This window comes from Geotrypetes seraphini, chromosome 7, assembly GCF_902459505.1.
Source record: "Geotrypetes seraphini chromosome 7, aGeoSer1.1, whole genome shotgun sequence".
Lineage (NCBI taxonomy): Eukaryota > Metazoa > Chordata > Amphibia > Gymnophiona > Dermophiidae > Geotrypetes > Geotrypetes seraphini.
Genome location: NC_047090.1, coordinates 31,818,957 through 31,835,748, shown reverse-complemented (window position 1 = coordinate 31,835,748; position 16,792 = coordinate 31,818,957). Strand labels below are relative to the sequence as shown.

The window sequence follows — 16,792 nt, the reverse complement described above, 5'->3', positions numbered from 1 at the left end:
GATTGGCTCATCAGAGCTCTGTCCAAGCCGGAATGTGAGCAGGCAGTGTGGAAGGTTGTGGCTCTCATGCAATGGCTGGGCTGGATTGTCAACTTCAGGAAGAGCCAGCTAGTACCAACTCAGAGCTTGGAATATCTGGGAATTCAGTTTAAGGTGACACAGGGTAATAATATTGCCTCCCCCCCCCCCCGAGCCCTGCAAACAGAAACTCCAGAAACAAATCTTGGATCTCTTAGCACTTCTGACCCCCATGGCCTGGCATTACCTTCAGCTATTGGGCAGCCTCACTAGAGGTTGTTCCCTGGGGCAGGGCACACATGCGGTCCCTAGAGGAGTCTCTATGGTCCCCTCAGTGTCATTTTCTTCAGATGCAACTCCCATGGAAGGGGGCAGTGAGGAGCTGCTTACGCTGATGGTTTCAAGGAGATTCGATGTCGAAGAGCATGCCTCTTTGGATCGTAGAGTGGGTGACTCTCATGATCGATGCCAGCCTTTTAGCCGGGGAGCCACTGTGGAAACCGCTTCCTCCAAGGCCAGTGGATTCAGCATCAAAAGGGGTGGTCCATAAACCATCTGGAGCTTTGAGCCATAAGGCTAGTGTTAAGAATTCTAGAAAAGACTTGAGGGAAAAGTGGTATGAGTATTTTCTGACAATGTAACAGTCGTAGCATATGTGAACCGGCAAGGGGGCACCAGAAGTGCTCCATTGAGTCTGGAAGCATAGATGCTCTCCGGTGGGCAGAAGTGAACCTCAGTACTACTATTTATTTCTAAAGTGCTGAAAGGCATACGCAGCGCTGTACTAACATACAATAGACGGTCCCTGCTCAGAAGAGTTTACAATCTAATTCAGACATTTTAGGGTTGGGGAGATTATGGTAGAGGAAATGATACAGTGGGTATAGGTATTTAACAGCAGTGAGTGGAAGTTAGGAGTTGAAAACAGATTTTTTAAAAGTGGGCTTTTAACTTGGATTTGAACACTGCTAGGGAGGGAGCATGACGTATTTATTCAGGCAGCCTGTTCCAGGCTCTCTCCACTGCACACATGGCTGGAGTAGAAAATGTTCAAGCAGACTTTCTCAGTCGATAAGTCCTAGACCCGGGGGAATGGTCCCTCTCACAAAATGCATTCCAACTTATTGTGTGCTGTTTGGGAAGACCAGCAATGGACTTGATGGCTTCTGCCAAGAACTTGAAAGTCATGCTCTTCAAAGAGCAAAGCCAGGAAGCTTAGAGCTAGATGCATTAGTTCAGCCCTGGCCAAATCAGGATCTCCTTTATGTCTTCCCACCTTGGCCCATGGTATGGCCAAGTCATCCACAGGATTGTTAACTCATCAGGTCTTGTGATATTAGTGGCTCCGGACTGGCCTCATTGTCCATGGGATGCAGATCTTGTCCATCGTCAGTGGGACAACGGCCTCAAGCTCCCTCTTCATCACAGTCTTCTCAGTAAAAGGACCAATTCCCATGGAGAATCCCCAGCACTTTGGTCCTACAGCATGGCTCTTCAGCGCAAGGCCCTAATTCAAAGAGGCTACTCAGACGTAGTCATTGCTACTCTCTTGCAGGCTAAAAAGCCTATGCCAAGGCTTGGAAGGCTTTTCAACAGTAGTGTGACAAGGACCAAGTGGAACCATTATGTGCTCCCATTCCAGTGGTCCTTGCTTTTCTAGAAGCTGGTCTAGAGAAAGGCCTGGCAGTGGATTCCTTCAAGGTACAAGTGGCAGGTTTCTCATGCTTCAGGGCGCAAAGTCGTTCAGCTTCACTTACAGCTTATCTGGACGTGACTAGATTTCTCAGAGGTGCACTCCGTTTGATACCATCACTGTGTCATCCTTTTCCCACATGGAAGATGCATCCCATTTGGACATTATGGTCAAGGCAATGTCCCTAGTGGCGATCCTCTCTGTAAGAAGCATTTTAGAACTGCAAGCTCTCTCTTGTAGAGAGTCCTTTCTCAGGATCACAGAGGCAGGAGTAACCCTCTGTGCAGTTCCTTCTTTCCTTCTGAAAATTGTTTCCAATTTCCATGTCAACCAGGTTTGTCTGCCTGCTTTTCAACCCAGGGGGTCGGATAAGCAGGATAAGATATTACAGACACTGGATGTACAAAAAAATCTTACTTCACTACTTAGAAAGAACCAATGATATTTGTCTTTCTGAACATCTGTTTGTACTAACTAGTCAGTCCAGGCATTGTAAGCTAGTGTCCAAGGTCTCTATTGCTGGAGTGATGCTATTCTGAAGCAGGATAATGTTCAGCACACTGACATTTCTAGCCCCTGTGAAAGAATGCTGAATCATTCCCTCTCCCCCTTCCTTGTCACAAATTAACCCTTATCTTATTTAAGTAGTCCTTATATGGAAACCAGCAAACAGGCATTGACTACATGCAGAAACACAGGCATTGTCTATGTGCAGAGTTAAGGGTGATCACGATATAAAAGCATGTAACTTTGTATCCACCAATCATTAGATATGTAATCAAGGGAGGTACTGTGATGTCATGAGCATAGAAGCATAATAAAAGGGCTCGGAGCTAGCCTCAGGCGCCTCCTCCCGACTCGCATATTGTGTTTTCTGTGTTTCATCCCTACATATTGCCAGATGGATTTGCATGAATGGAAAGCAGCTGCTGGTTTATCTCAAGGCACACTCAATAAGGAGCGATACAGCTTAATGGGCTGAGTCTCAGGCACTCTCTACAGCTGAAATTTGTAGGGCAGCTACTTGGTCTTCTCTTCATACTTTCACAAAGTTTTACAGAGTGGATATGGCAGCTCAAGAAGATTCCACCTTTGGGGCCTTGGTTTTGCAGGAAGGCTCTTCTGTTCCACCCTAGACGTTGCCATTGCTCTGGTACGTCACCTTACGTACGGAATCTGGAGTAGAAGCAGCAGAATGAAAGATTAAGTTCTTACCTGCATAATCTTCTCTGTTAATCTACTACGAATTCTGAATGGCCCACTCTCTGTCTATTCTGTATCGCCTACTTTTCTGCCTCAGATATTTCTCATTTCCAGGTCTTAAATTCTCCTCCTGTCAGCCAGATGGCTCTGTATAAGATCATCCTGAATATGGAAGTGAAATTATTCAGCCTCTGATGTTTGTGCTTGTTGCACACAGCAGGTTGGTTATTATTGCTGCTATGTTCCTAGAATGTTTTCATCTTTATTCTCTTATAAGTTTCCTGTGGCGATCCATTGCTTTGGGACAAAACTGAAGGGGCACTACATACTCCACTGCCAATGTGGGAGGTGCTGAAAGCTGTGTCACTTCTGTAAGACCTGGTTTGCAGGTTTGAACACTAAATGTATGGAACAAGTATACAGGTAAGAACCTAATCTTTTAGTTTCTTCTACAGTTTCCTGGGCTCTTCAGCCCATGTGTGCAGTTATTCACTTAGGATGCAAATTGCACCAGTTACCTGGATTGTGTACTTTCACCCACTGGCATAGTTGATCAGTGCATAGACTAGAGGCAGCATCTAGCTGTGTTGAAAGGGATGGCACCAACCACTTTTGCAGCAAACATCTTAGTTGCATGGTTGTAGTAACCATCTATATTACACAATTGCAACAATCCTCTGGGTTACCCCCCTGTAGCAGCAACCACCTGTATTGCTCTCTTAAAGCAGCTGCCAGTCTAGCTGTCCTACAGATGTCAGTCTAGCTATGTTGTTGCTGCTACCATCACCTCTGTGTAGCTGCAAGTTACGGTCTGCTTACCTGTAATAACTGTTTTGTTCCATAGTTGAAAAAAAAAAAAAAAAATTCTGTTACTACCCAGCTTCGGCAGCCACCGATTTTCTGTACTTGCAACAACCACCTGGGTTGCACAGTACTGGTGTTTCATAGATGCAACAACAATCTGTCTTATATGCTGCACAATCAGCTGTGCAGCTGAAATAGCCAAGTGTCTTCTTTACCTTCAGCAGTCACCTATATATCTTCCTAGCATGCAAAGTAAGTTATGTAAGTCCTAGCATATCCTCCTAGCATGCAAAGTAAGTCATCCTGTATGTTCACCAGCTGTCTGTATAACAGTTTCAGTGGCTATCTATACGGCTCTGTTATGGAAGATGCATGTATGGCACAGTTTCAAACCTGCTTCTGTGACATCAGATGTTCCAACTGCCTATGATACGTTGGATGAAAATGTATGTGGAATCCCAAACAGCAGCTAACTAAATGTCATTGGCTGAGGTAACTAAGTAGGGCATAAGTGTCAGCATTCTCGAGAGGGTTCAGAAGAGAGCGACACGTTTGATAAAAGGTATGGAAAACCTTTCATATGCTGAAAGATTGAAGAAACTGGGGCTCTTTTCCCTGGAGAAACGGAGAATTAGAGGGGATATGATAGAGACTTACAAGATCATGAAGGGCATAGAAAAAGTGGAGAGGGACAGATTCTTCAAACTTTTGAAAACTACAAGAACGAGAGGGCATTCAGAGAAATTGAAAGGGGACAGATTCAGAACCAATGCTAGGAAGTTCTTCTTCACCCAATAGGTGGTGGACACCTGGAATACGCTTCCAGAGGGTGTAATAGGACAGAGTATGGTATTGGGGTTCAAGAAGGAATTGGACAATTTTCTGAAGGAAAAGGGGATAGAAGGGTATGGATAGAGGATTACTACACAGGTCCTGGACCTGATGGGCCACCGCGTGAGCGGACTGCTGGGCATGATGGACCTCTGGTCTGACCCAGCGGAGGCACTGCTTATGTTCATACGTCAGCTATGGCAAGCGCATTTTATAGCATATTACATGTAACATCCGCAGGTATGGATTCAGCTATATCATGCAAGCATATGGCTTCCGAGGCAGTGGCCACCTCTGTGTCACCAGTTACCACAGCTACCTCTATCACTCTGCTGCCATTATGACAGCAACCACTACAGCTGCCTGTTTGGCACCAGCTACTGCAAAAGCCTATATGGATACAGCTGTGCAACCACCTCTAACTCCTGCTCTATTGATGGCCTGGATGTCTCCAGTTTGGGTAGTAGAATCTGTAGCTCTACTACTGTGGCTACATGCATAACATCTCTTGATGCATTTAGTTATGGTGCATGGCTGTTTCAGAAAACTGCCTTTGCTTATTTTAGTGTCTGACTAGGTACCTCATTTACTCTGCACACTATTTTTAGTACAGTTTTGCTAGTCCCTCATATGGCCCAGGATATATTAGCCACCTATTTTGTGCAATTCTACATTTTTATGTGGATATTTTGATAACACCATCATTAGCAAATACTGTGATTTTATTCTTAGCCTAATAAGATCCCACCACAGGTCCTCTTTCAATGACATTTGGGTTTTCATATCTGAATGGAGCACTCCTTAACACCAGGTCAGTCAACAGCTATTCTCATTGATCTTCCCTCTTTACTTTAAACAAAGTATGCTTCTTAAATTCCTTTGGTTGTCATAGATGTTTAGGGAAGCACAGTATTTTATCAGACCCTTATACCTTTCTTCCTATATTTTCTTCTCTAGATATTCAACTCCTCCAGGACTTCCATTGTAATTGCAATATTCACTTCATAGATGCGTCAGTCTTAAGATGTTAAGCTTCAAAAATTCATAGTAACATAGTAGATGACGGCAGATAACGACCCGAATGGTCCATCCAGTCTGCCCAACTTAATTCAACTGAAATTTTTCCTTCTTAGCTATTTCTGGGCAAGAATCCAAAGCTCTACCCGGTACTGTACTTGGGTTCCAACTGCCGAAATCTCCGTCAAAACTGACTCCAGCCATTGAAGCCCTCCCCAGCCCATCCTCTCTCAAAAGGCCATATACAGATAGACACAGACCGTGCAAGAAAACATCAGTTGGCTTTATTTCTTGGTCTGCACATCTCTTTTGTAGTCTATCAATGCTACTTTCTATTATATCTTATTATCATGCTAGAGTTTCCATATAGCTCCAGAAAAAGGAGGATGGAGTGAGACTTCCATGGAAATCGATGGAAGTAAAACCCAGATGTCACAATCCATTCTCCTTTTTTAGAGCCATATGGTAACCCCTACATGGGACTTGCATCCTTCTCCTCTTCCATACCTTGTCTTTCCAGAGCCCTTCTGATCGCTCTTGCTTCTCTCTACTAAGTGCCACTGGAAAGGATCTCTAAGGTGGTTGTTGTACCTCACAGAAAAACACAAGAGTTGCCAAGCTGTGCAGATGGTCAAGGATTTGATTTATGCCTTTTTGATGTTATTTTATGATATGTAGGATTTGTTTTAAACAATTGTTATATTGTCAAATTTTATGCATGCTACTTATGCAAACCATATAGGTCATATGCGGTATATAAATCTCTTAAATAAATAACAATACTGGGACAGACTGAAGGTGAATCAAGCCTAGTATCCTGTTTCCATCAGTGGCCAATCCAGGTCACAAGAACCTAGCAAGATCCCATAGAGTAAAACAGATTTTATGCTGCTTATCCTAGAAATAAGCAATGGATTCTTCTGTCCATCTTAATAATGGCTTATGAACTATTCTTTCAGAAAATTATTCACCACATTCTCTGGCAACAAATTTCAGAGTTTAATTACACATTAAGTGAAGAAATCTACTCCTAGCAGCGTCCTTGCATGCTCCCAAGTCCTAGCTTTCTGGAAAGAGTAAACAAGTGATTCATATCTACCCATTTCACTCTCCTCAGTGTTTTATAGACCTCTATCATATCTCTCTCGAGCCATTTCTTCTCCAAACTGAAGAGATCTAGCCGCTTTAGCCTTTCCTCATAAGGAAGTCATCCCATCCCCTTTGTCATCCTTCTCTGTACCTTTTCTTAATTCTACTATAACTTTTTTGAGATGTGGCGACCAGACTTGCATAGTATTTGAGGCACAGTTGCATCATAAAATCAATACAAGGGCATTATAACATTCTCATTATTGTTTTGCATTTCTTTCCTAATATTCTATTTCCTTTCTTAATCACTGCTGTACGCTGAGCTAAGGGCTTCAACATATCAATCCTTTTCCTGGGCGGTAACTCCTAATGTAGAAACCTGAATTATGTAGCTATAGTTTGGGTTCCTCTTTCCCAAATGCATCATTCTGCACCTGCTCACATTAAACGTCTTCTGCCATTTTGACACTCAGGCTTGTAGTCTTGCAAGTTCCGCTTGAAATTTTTTTGCAATCCTCTTGTGATTTAACAACTTTCATCAGCAAATTTAATTACCTCACTAGTTACTGCCATCTCTACATCATTGATAAATATATTAAAAAGCAGCTGTCCAAGCACAGACTCTTGAGGACCCCACTGGTTACCCTTCACCAATGAGAATACTGACTATTTAACCTTACTGTTTTGTATCTTTTAACCAGTTCATAATCAATAATACATTACCTCCTATCTAATGACTTTCTAATTTCCTCAGAAGTCTTTCAAGATGTTCTTTGTCAAATGTCTTTTGAAAATCTAAATATACAACATCAACTGGCACGCCTTTATCCACGTTTTATTCACACCTTCAAAGAAATGTAGTAGATTAGCGAGGCAAGATTTTCCTTTGCTAAATCTATATTGGCTTTGTCTCATTAATTCATGCTTATGTATAAGCTCTGTAATTTTGTTCTTTATAATACTCTACACCACTTTGCCCAGCATCAACATCAGGTTCATCAGTCTACAATTTCTTGGAACACCTCTGGAACGCTTTCTAAAACTTGGCATTACATTGGCCATTCTCCAATCTTCTAGTATCATGATGGATTTTAAAGATAAATTATAAATTACTATTCTAATAACTCTGCAAGTTCATTTTTCAATTCTATCAGTGCTCTAGGATGTATACAGTCCAGTTCAGGCAATTTGCTACTCTTCAGTTTGTGAAACTGCCCCATTAGATCTTGTAGATTTGCAGATTTGTTTCAGTTTCTCTGACTCATCAGCAATGAATATCATTTCAGGCACTGGCATCTCTCCCACATTTTCTACAGTGAAGACCAAAGCAAACATTTCATTTAAACTCTCCACTATGACTTTGTCATCACCGAATACCCCTTGTACCCCTCAGTCATCTTTTGTCAGCTTCTAAAGTTATTACTATGTGTTTTTGCCTCCAACGCAATCTTCTTTTCAAGGTTTCTCTTTGCCTTCCTTATTAGCGCTTTGCAATTGTTGCAATTCATTTTGAGGTAGTGATAACTCAAGGTGAGTGCAAGTGTATTTGGCATACATCTTAGGCCAACCTTCAGCTTTATACCCTCTCCCCTCACTAAATTATTTTTCAGGGTTAGTCCCCACCCTGAGATTTGGCAATTTTACTTAATCAGGATTATAGCAACACCACTCTTAAATGGGATGAAATTAAGTTTGGAAGGTAGAATGTCGACTACGCATGCTAGGATTGGAGCATCAATGATATCTGTGGCTAGCGTAGAACTATGGAATGCCTTGCCTGGTATCCTGCGGTTTTGTGTGGGGAGGAGGAATTTTAAGAAAATGCTGAAAACTCAATTATTTGCCAATTGATGACTTCTTATGCTAAAGTATATTTCAGTTGATAACTGCCTTTTAGAACTTTTTTACAGCAATGTATGATTTAAAGTTTGATTGTATTTCTGAATTGATTGAATTTGTGCTCTATCCCTGTTTATAACAGGGACAATTAATGATGTTGTTTAGGCATGTCTATGCTATATGTGGTAATCACAGGGAAACAATATTTTATGTATGTGATATGGAAACCGCATAGTTGTATGCGGTATATAATTTTTTAAATAAATAAAATGTACAACTGGATATCATACCAAGTTACTTAAGTGTAGCAGTTATTCTCCAAGGACAGCAGAATAGATGGCCACAATATAGTGGAATTAGAAAAGGTTCAAAGAGCGACCAAGATGATAAAGGGGATGAACACCTCTTATATGAGGAAAGACTAAAGAGGGCTCTTCAGCTTGGAAAAGAGACAGTCAGGGAAGGGGGTTATAATTAAAGTCTTCATAACCCTGAGTGGTGTGTAGAACATGTACAAGTGGATCAATTTTTTACTCCAGCAAAAATTACAAAGACTAGGAGACACACAATGAAGTTATAGGGAAATACTTTTCAAAGCAATACAAGGAAATATGTTTTCTTTCAAAAAAATAGTTAAGCTCTAGAACTTGTTGCCAGAGGATGTGATAACAGAGTTAACAAAGTTGGATTTAAAAAAAGGTTTGGACAATTTCCTGGAAGAAAAGTCCATAGTCTGCTATTAAGAAAGACATGCGGGAAGCCACAGCTTGCTCTGGAATTGGTACCATGGAATATTGCTGCTACTGAGTTTCTGTGAGGTATTTGCGACCTGGATTGGCCACTGTGGAAAAAGGATACTGGGCTAGATGAACTACTGATCTGACCCAGAATTGCTATTCTTATGTTCTACTCAATTTATCTGTCTTTCTCTGTCAGTGACTGATTTAGGGGAAAAAAATTATTCTTCCACATTCCTAGGACTAGATACTTGTTCACCATCCCACACTAGCATTTTTTTCTCCATGCTAAATTATCTCATTCGGAACCCTTTCTAAAGTCCCATGTTTTAAGTCTGATGAGGGTAATCTGGCAGCATTTTTCTCACTTTTGAGAACCATGTTAAGACATAGAGGGACAGTGGGTTCCAAAAATTATTTTCTTCCTTTTGTGGGGCTAAAAGCAAGTGTAACTTCCATAGTGATGTGAAATGGAGCCTTTTTCATTCCTCTGTGTTTAGGTTATTGCACCATTGTTAGTGTACACAATACACTAGATCAGTGTCTCTCAAACTGTGCCATGGCACAGTGATGTGAGATTCTAAGTGTGTCATGGGAGATTCCAGAATTTTACTTTACTTTTAAATTTTTCCTTCATAAGTATACACTAGAATAGATGACACATACGCAAATATTATGAGCATCTGAATGCATAAGGATACAACTGCTCAGAAAAGCATCATTCTTTGATGTGATTGGTCCTTGAAAACTAATGGCAAGTAATTTGTTTTATTTTTTATGCAGTAGTTATCCTAACTTGAGCAATAAAGCAATCAAGGCTTTGTTACTGCTAGGATCTTATCTTTGCAAATTTGGATTTTCAGCTCTGACAAATTAAATCGAAAAAAAAATTGATGGCAGGTGGTGGATGATGAAATGCACATTTATCGACTATTGAGTTGTGTTTTGAGTTAATTTGCACTCAAAAACAAACATGTCCATCACATTGATTAGCAATTCTATCTACTTTAATTTCACTGTTGTTACAATGAACCCATACATAGCTTAAATAACTTTAAATAAATAACTCTCAAATTTGATTTTTTTGTTGATTTTGCAGTTTTATCATTTCAATTATAATGTGCCACGAAAAACATTTGCTCCATTTGGTGTGCTGGAGCTAAAAAAGTTTGAGAGACACTAAACTAGATTGTACTAACAAAGCAAGGTAATAAAATCTGTCAATATTATGTGCGCTTTTATTTTTAAGTTATAGCACTACTTTGCTAAATTAAACCTGGACATGTAGTTCAGTAAGTTAATACCATTACACATATGATGTTCAAAATCTTCATCACAAGATTACTATTTTAAATGTGTCAAGATGATTGGGTCATAGCTCCTTATGGCACAGTACTGCAGCATCCCCAGCTGAGAAAAAGCTTTATTTGAGCAGTAGAAAATGAAAGTTATTTAAAAAACTCCAATTTCCCCATAGAAAATAACAAATAATGGTAGTGTAGTTCCATTATAAGTGCACGTATTTAGAAGTAGTGTTTGTTGACCTATTAATAACAGTCCACCAGCAAGCTTCTGCTTCATCTGCTTGGCTGAATTCGGTTTGGTTGTAGTTTTTCATGGTTAAACTTTAATACATATCCAAACACACATTCCCTCACACACACACACCCCACCCCAGTGGTTTAAAACGCTTTAGTGTTTACTTTTGCCAGTCGATATGTCCCGATTGCGACAAAAAAAAGAGGCACAATGCCAAAAGACCATGAAAGCAGTGGCACCAGAAGTTATATAGCTTCTTTGAGAGTAGGTGGTGGCTATATAAGAATTTTAAATAAATAACCCTATACATTTAATCAACTTCTGCAGCTCTTTCCTATCAATTTTCAAGTCAACACTCCCCTGTTTTTTGTGTTAAAAGAGTATCCTAGGTATTACATGCAAAACAGACATAGGGCTCCTTTTACTAAACTGCGCTAGCGTGATTAGCCCTCACTACACAAAAAATACTAATGCAAGCTCTATGGAGGCGTTAGCATGTAGCACACGCTATAACCGCTACCGCAGCTTAGTAAAAGGAGCCCATAGTCTTTTTACTTTGTTAGGTGTTTAAAAAAGGACTTAGTTTATTCTAAAAGTACTCCAAATAATTTTGTAACTGTGGTACTTTTGTTTTACATTTCAGATGTCCATACTACTAGTTTTTGTCATCAAAAAGGGATTTAAAGGGAGCTGGAGGAGAATTCCCTCTACTAAATGTATTTTCTACAGAAAGATGCCTAACAAATCAAGAGGCCAAATGTCTTTGGTGTAGTAACTTTAAGAAAACCCAGTGGTGCCAAAAAAGGCTCATGAATTTTTTTTTTTCACGTTTCTTCGAAAGAGATAGTCGGCTTTACTCTAATAGAATGAGGTCTTTAATCTCTCTCACCCTATCAGTCAAAAGCATAATTTAACCTCAGAGTTAAAGATTTCTATTTTATTTCTTTGCTTTTCCCAAAGTCAGTCCGTAATAGGCCGACGCCACCCAAAGGAAAAAGTCACATATGGAGACTCAGGTTTTAAGATAAAAAGTGGCTCTCTTATAATCCACTAAAAAATTAAAGACAAGCTTTCACTTTGTGTTTTAATTATTATTATTATTAGTTAGTTTTGTTTGGTTTGTTTTTGTTTGTTTTTTTAATACAGTTCATCTACTTTCTCGGTTTTCTGCAGGGCGCTGAGCTCACTGACCTGCTCCTGTTTCGTTTCTGTGGCTGCCGTGGCGTCTGCACCCGGGTGGGGCTCCAGCATCGCCACCCAGCAGCAGGGCAAGAGGAACCTCTCCCCCTCGGAGGTCTGAACGATGTGAAACAGGCCGCTGGCGACCACCCAGCCTTCGGCCACCCCCAGGTACCGCACGCGCAGGACGCCATCTTGCAAGTCGACGGCCGCGGAGGGCGGGGCGCGCGCCCCGCCCTCCTCCTCCTTCTCGCGCCGCTCCATGTCCTGGTACACTTGGCGCATGAGGAACTGGGTGGTGTTGCGCGGCGCGCGCATGCCGGGCGCCCGCCGGCCGTACAGGTTCACGGGCCGCAGCAGGCCGGCCAGATCCACGTCGGCGCGCTGGCCGCCACGCTGACGGCGGCGCCACCACCGCCGCCGCCTCTCCGACGCTCTGCGCCTGCGCAGCCCCTTCCGTCTCCTCCTGCGCCGCCGCCGCCGCCGGCGGACGTTTCCCGCCCGCTGCCCGGCTGTTCTTTCTCGGTAGCAGTGGCCGCAGGCGGCCAGAAAGTGGTCGCTTCCCGCTTGCTCCTTGCTGCTCTTTCCGATGGCGTGGCCTCCCGTGCTTATCTTCGGGCACCTGAAGTCGCCGGCGTCTGGGCGAGAGTTGTTCCGCTTTATTTGCTCGACATCGTTCATCCTGGCAGCAGCTCGCGCCGGCTTGGACCTTTAAGCTGGTGCCGATTCTTTACGATCTTCAGAGGTCTCTTCTTTAATTTTGTTCTGCCTCCTCTTGGGAAATCTCTCTCGCGCGGAAGAGGGAAGAAAGTCTAAAAGGTTGAAAGCTGCCTGTTTACATTAACGTGCGATTAGCCCCCCCCTCCAAAAAAAACGTGCTTTTCAGACCCCAAAAAAATTAAGGTGTTACCTATGTCTGGGGGTTAAAACGTTCATACAGTGTTTTGGGGTTTTTTTTTTTCTGTCGTTGGGACAGTTTTGCTAATAGCAGGGCAGTATTAAAAAAAACGTTGGAGCAGCAGCCGTCCGCTTTTGATCTCTTAGCGCACCAACTCCTCCTGCGCAATCTCAAGCACAACTGAGAAGACAACCTGTCTTCCAGCGTCTTTAAATACCGTTTGGTTCCCGCGGGTACGCACCTACGGTTGCCACGGCGACCGCCAATCAAAGAGCACCTGCGCTTCTCGGCGCTCTTGAGGACACGCTGGTTTCAGGGGGTTGCGTAGAGGCTCGTGGTTGGGGCGGGGCCATTTTTTTGAGGCCTTACTGGCTGTTGCTGTCGCAGATTGAACAGTGGCCTCTAGTAAGTGTAGCAAATGGCAGTGTTGCACAGTTTACCTTACTTATAGTCATCATAATGACCTTTAAAAGTACCATTGTATTTTGGGGTAGGCCGGTATAACTTTTTTCAAGGTTTCTCCTATGGACTGGGTTAAATTTAAGAAGGACCTACATGAAAAATGCTTTGATGAGTGGAAAGCCCCATGCTTGAGCAATTGTCACTGCTATGGACTGGGTGCATCCTGATAAAACATCAGTTCTCCTTTGTTTTATGTAGAGAGGGAACACATTTTTGCTGGCATATACATATATCTTATTGTGCAGTTAGGGGGCAGCTATTTTTTTTAATATTTGAGAAAAATAAATACAAATAAAATTACAATCCTAAACAAGTTTTACAACGTGAGAAAGCATGTGGAGCATGAAGGGAATTCTTTCCCATTTTTTGCACCAATTTGCATAGCCAGACCTTAAATTTTGTGGGGGACTTGAAGCCAAAGTGGAGGAGGGGCACATTTTCCCTGTCCCCAATTCCGCCTTTATCATGCTTTTCAAGCCTCCTCCAACACAGCCCCAGATATCTGAACTGGTGGGGCTTCCAAAGCTCCGCCAGCAGAAGAGGTCTTCCAGCAGCAGCGTAGCAGTTGTCACTTTCTGTGGGCCAATACTGTGCCACCCTCATCCCACACATGCTCAATTTTCACATAACAGCGGCCCGTGGAAAGTGCCAACTGCCAGGCTATCGCTGGAACACCTCTTCCACTGATGGAGCATGGGGATCCCTACCAGCTCAGTAATCTGGGAGCCACACTTGGGGGGGGGGTATGAAGAGTGGGCTAGAAGCAGAGAATGCCACCAACTGCCAGGCAGTCTTTGGAGGACCACTTCTATTGGTGGAGCTGCGATTTTAAAGGAGACTACCCAAATTGGGACAAGTGATAGACCCCTCCCCCTTGGCTATGCTAGTTTCATGCTTTGTGTATGTGTGTGAATTTGTTTTGGATGGAACAATACCCAAACATTCTATCAGTTTGAAGAGAATAAATTGAATCCAAGTATGACAACATATCAAACCATTAATTATCCCTTATCAACAGATTTCAAAGCAAGCATTTTACGTTTAGCCAGAACATAAGAACATAAGAGTTGCCTCCGCTGGGTCAGACCAGAGGTCCATCGCGCCCAGCGGTCCGCTCTCGCTGTGGCCCATCAGGTCTATGACCTCTGAAGTGGTTTCTTTACCATCTCTATAACCTACCTCTGCTTTTATCTGTACCCCTCAATCCCCTTATCTTTTAGGAATCTATCTAAACCTTCCTTGAACCCCTGTACTCTGCTCTGGCTTATCACAACCTCCGGAAGCGTGTTCCATGTGTCCACCACCCTCTGGGTAAAAAAGAACTTCCTAGCATTTGTTCTAAACCTGTCCCCTTTCAATTTCGCCGAGTGACCCCTAGTATTTGTGGTTCCCCACATTCTGAAGAATCTGTCCCTGTCTACCTTCTCTATGCCCTTCAGGATTTTGAAGGTTTCTATCATGTCTCCTCTAAGTCTCCTCTTCTCCAGGGCGAACAGCCCCAGCATTTTCAACCTGTCAGCATATGAAAAGTTTTCCATACCTTTTATCAGTTTAGTCGCTCTCCTCTGGACCCCCTCAAGAACCGCCATGTCCTTCTTGAGGTACGGCGACCAGTACTGGACACAGTACTCCAGGTGCGGTCGCACCATTGCACGATACAGCGGCATGATGACTTCCTTCGTCCTGGTTGTGATGCCCTTTTTAATGATACCTAACATCCTGTTTGCTTTCTTTGAGGCTGTCGCACACTGTGCCGATGGTTTCAATGTGGTGTCCACCATCACCCCCAGGTCTCTTTCAAGATTGCTCACCCCTAGCAGTGATTCCCCCCATTTTGTAGCTGAACATTGGGTTCTTTTTCCCTAAATGCATGACCTTACATTTCTCTATATTAAAACTCATCTGCCACTTTTTTGCCCACTCTTCCAGTTTTGTTAGGTCCCTTTGTAGGTCTTCGCAGTCTTCCATGGTTCTAACCCTGCCGCAGAATTTGGTGTCATCAGCAAATTTAACAACCTCACATTTCGTCCCCATCTCCAGGTCGTTAATAAATATATTGAACAGGAGCGGTCCCAGCACCGATCCCTGCGGGACTCCGCTCGTGACCCATTGCCAGTCTGAGTAATGGCCCTTTACTCCAACCCTCTGTTTCCTGTCTGCCAGCCAGTGTTTGATCCATCGGTGGACATCTCCTTGCACCCTGTGGTTCCACAGCTTCTTGAGTAGTCGTTCGTGAGGTACTTTGTCAAAGGCTTTTTGGAAGTCAAGGTAAATGATGTCTATGGGTTCCCCTTTATCCATCTGGCTGTTTACTTCAGGGCAATAGGTATTGCTATGCTTCTTCACCAGTAGTTGGTAGCAACCAGTAGTAGGTGTCACTTTACATAGCAACCATTAAGAAAGCTGTATGATTCAATAACTACAGCAGATTTGCCAACAAGGAATGTTGTGTCCCCATATTCTTGTGGAAAACAAACAGCGAAGGAAGACTCTGGTGCTCAATATTTTTTATTACTATGTCGTGCCTCAACACAATCATGTTTCCACCCAACTGAGCCTACCTCAGCAGTCAATTGTTAGAGTGATGTGATATCTAATGTCCTCCTGTGGAGGACAGTGCGTTTTTCAGATACGGGGCCAAGCTTTTTCAGAAGCGCTGCACCGTCTTATTGAGCAATTTGCGATGCTGTAAAAGAGAGATATCTGTACATTTCTTAGGAATACATTATATATGACATCACTCTATCAATTGACTCCTGAGGCAGGCTCGGTTAGGTGGAAACACGATCGTGTTGAGTCACGACAAATTAATAAAAGATATCGAGCACCAGTTTTCCTTCACTGTTTGTTTTCTACTTTCCAAGTTTTGGGAAGTAACCATCTCCTGTTTTCTTGTGTCCATATTCTTGTGAACAGAGAGCTGTTTTATAATGTAAATAATGTACACTGTTGTGAACATAGTAAGTGGAGCCCCTGACTCAGTGTGCATGACTGCAGATCAGAAGGCTTATCTTAGACATGTAAACGGTGAGAGTGTGTGCCTTTAAACCAAACACCCAGAGTGCATTGGGGAAATGTGGCTAGTCTTTCTTCTATGAAGGAACTTGCTCCATGTTTAGCCATCATATGCTGTAGAAAAAGTATAGTGAGAGAATTGTTTCCACAATCCGTTTCTATACTTAAGATTTGCTAGCCTCCTAACTTGAAGTTGTTTGATGATACAACTTGTGAGAGAAGCTAGGGACAATACCTCTAGCAAATGGGAGGCTCTGCCATTGTCAGGGAGAGCTGTGTGGGTTGTCTAAATATCCCTAGTCCTGCCTGGTACTCTACATCGATGGCGGGGAGCCCTGATGGCCTACATTGGAGATAATCTTTCCTTCCTGTTCCACTAACTGGCGAGGGTGTTTGGCTGTGGAGCTCGCATCATTTTTCTATCGGCTGCAGCGGGGACATCAATGGATCTTCTGTGGCCTGCTCGGC

At 42.8% G+C, this 16,792-nt stretch overlaps 1 protein-coding gene across 1 annotated transcript in view; it reads right to left on the bottom strand.

The window, feature by feature from the left end:
- CCER1 (coiled-coil glutamate rich protein 1) overlaps positions 1–13,015 on the bottom strand; it is a 78,987-nt gene extending 65,972 nt beyond the window's left edge. The window contains exon 1 of the mRNA XM_033951813.1: positions 11,962–13,015. Within this exon, the coding sequence (XP_033807704.1) occupies positions 11,962–12,630 (669 nt within the window). The 5' untranslated portion in view covers positions 12,631–13,015. The remainder of the gene's footprint in view (positions 1–11,961) is intronic.
- Positions 13,016–16,792: the final 3,777 nt, after the last annotated feature.